General features: G+C 45.1%; 1 protein-coding gene across 1 annotated transcript; it reads left to right on the top strand.

Moving 5' to 3' along the window:
* The first annotated feature begins 210 nt into the window (after positions 1–210).
* On the top strand, positions 211–2,290 carry LOC124607374 (cuticle protein 38-like). Its single transcript, XM_047139689.1, has 2 exons — positions 211–247; positions 1,981–2,290. The coding sequence occupies exons 1-2, from the start codon at positions 236–238 to the stop codon at positions 2,212–2,214; spliced, it is 246 nt and encodes an 81-aa protein (XP_046995645.1). The 5' UTR covers positions 211–235; the 3' UTR covers positions 2,215–2,290.
* Positions 2,291–2,639: the final 349 nt, after the last annotated feature.

Raw genomic sequence — 2,639 nt, 5'->3', positions numbered from 1 at the left:
GGGACGCCCTGTATGTGACATCTCTCATGGCCTTTGCCTTATGATATGAATTAGGAGAGTGACGTTCTCTACGACAAGTCTGCGGCCAGTAGGTGCACCGCCGGACTCGGCTGTCCAGGGTCCGCTGCAAGAAGCAAGGCCGGGCGGACGGTCGGCGGCCGTGGCTCTGCAGGTATATAAACCCGGACCGTCCTCTGGTCAGCACAGTCTGCACCGCCGACACAACACACGCAACATGTACAAGCTGGTGAGTCGCCGGGGAGAGTCGTCTCCAGCTGGCTTCCTTCGCTTTACTTTATTTCCATGCTACACTTAGCTATACTGGAAGGTGTACGTATCATTCGTAGCAAAAATTTCTTACCGAGTAGTGAAATCTTCGTTACCTATTTTGGTCACCGATTATAAAATATGTTGCTTAAGTTCCCTGTCTGCATCTTATTTATGACGAAACAGCCCTTGCAAAGGTGTCAAATAGATAAATAAAAATGAAGAATTTCATCTTTAGCGGAGCTCTCGTTTTTCTCTGCTTCAGGAACATAGTTTCTGAGCGATCGTGTGTCCCAAAGTCCCTTTCGTGTACAATCTAACTTTTACAAGTATGTGTCATAGTTGCCACGTTGTTTTATAACTTAACGTCTCTGCAAATGTTGCAAACTAGGTGCTACAGTTGATTGACGACGTTGTCACACACAGACAAAACGTAGACTGAAAATACATCTTGTTCATCCAGAAAAATTCTAACGCACAATCGTTAAATTTACTGATTGCCAGAATGCATCTTGAAGGAACCGCTAACTAGTCTCACTCTTCATTTTGCAATATGGTTTGGAAATGATACGAAAAGTTAAAGAGTAGAGAGCACTGTTAACTTGGTATTGCTTTACATATGTTTTTCAAATTCACTAGGTCTCGCCGCATTTCTCTGAATTATTTGTCTGGTATTATGTTTCAGTGCTAACAGTTACTGCCTAAAATCAGAGAAGTGAACACATTGATACAAATGTCTCGGGATCACTGAGACAACTGTTTCATTTGCGTTTGCTCATTAGGGTCCCACTTGTCTGTAACATCCCTGTAACAAAATTACTCCTTTGTGTGTCACTGGCACGTAATGTGAATATATTCTTCGGAGCTAATTTTCCTGAAATTGCCAGTTACTCTAATTATAGAATCTTCACCGTGTACAAATAAACATACGCTTCCCACTACAACTCTAATTTCTTCATTTCCACGGGATTTTATTCTTTTTGCTATGGCAGTTGTAAGACTGGAATGAGGCTGCATCCGAATGTTGTTATAGTTGTTTGTGAATCAGAGCATAGTATTAAGCTTTGTAGTGATTTTTCGAAATTGAGATTCGAAGTAGTATGCTTATGTGATGTCGTCAATGCGATAGTTGTATACTGCAGTACATATTCGTTACTTAGATAGTTGTTGAGGCTCTTGGTAGTTGTATTAAATACAGTCGATGAAACTTCGTGAATTCTTCACCTAAATAACAGCTGGATGATTTAACCCTCTGGAAGCTTCGAGAGGGCATTATTGTCCAGCATTGGCCCTTGAATACAGCGTACTGTGTTGCGAGACGCAAATAGGTTGCCGAATGTGAAGGTGCAAAATTTGTTTCACGGGCACGATAACTACACTTGGACAGATGCCACTGCCAAGAAGTTACAAATCAACGCACTCTCCAATGCAGAAATAAGATTCGGTCTTTGGATATGACATAAACTCATTAAAGTTTTCTGCCTGATTCTTGCATTTTCGCTCATATTCGCTCAAGACAAAACATTTGCCCATACAGGACAAGGATTGGAAAGGAAATCTGGCGTGTCCACATCAGGGGAACGATCACCTCTTATGCTTTACACTATTTAGGGAACAGAGGAAATCATAAATCTCACGCATACGAGAGGTGTCTGAATCCACGAGAACGGTGTTGGAACACAGTGACGTGAGACGCGTGCTGTGTGCTTACAGGTGATCCTGCCCCTGCTGTTCGCCGCCGTGTCGGCCGGCTACCTGGGAGGCGTGGCCGTGGCGCCAGCGGCCGTCGCCGCCCCCGTCGCCTACGCCGCCCCCGTGGCCTACGCCGCCGCCCCTGCCTTGGCCGTGGCCCCCGCTCTGCGCGCCGCCCCTCTGGCTGTCGCCGCCCCCGCCATCGCCGCTCCTCTGCCCTACGCAGCTGCGGCTTCGATCCTCAAGATCCACTGATCGACAGGATTACTGCAGACGTAGAACCATTTGTAAATACGTAAATAATACGAAATACATAACCAAACAAATCTAATTTATTTTGTGTTCTTTTTTCACCATTTCTCCTAAATATCGTCCTTCTGGGATTCAGGGAAAATATACACACTGTATCTAATGTTAAAACAACAAGATCTGAGCTGTCACTTTCAAAAATAATTAACTGTGATGCTATTCACTGACTCAACCTGTCCCTCACCTTGCCGTAGAACGGGTGATAATCATTCAAATGGCCAGAATAATCCTCTAGCAGTATTATTCAATCTGGATGTTTACGTATCTGGCCTGATTACAGGCCGCGGTGGTCTAGCGGTTCAGGCGCTCAGTCCGGAACCGCGCGACTGCTACGGTCGCAGGTTCGAATCCTGCCTCGGGCATGGATGTGT

This window comes from Schistocerca americana, chromosome 3 (genome assembly GCF_021461395.2).
Source record: "Schistocerca americana isolate TAMUIC-IGC-003095 chromosome 3, iqSchAmer2.1, whole genome shotgun sequence".
Classification (NCBI taxonomy): Eukaryota; Metazoa; Arthropoda; class Insecta; order Orthoptera; family Acrididae; genus Schistocerca; species Schistocerca americana.
Note: the sequence above shows the minus strand (reverse complement) of the source record. Positions and strands in the feature narration are given on the sequence as shown.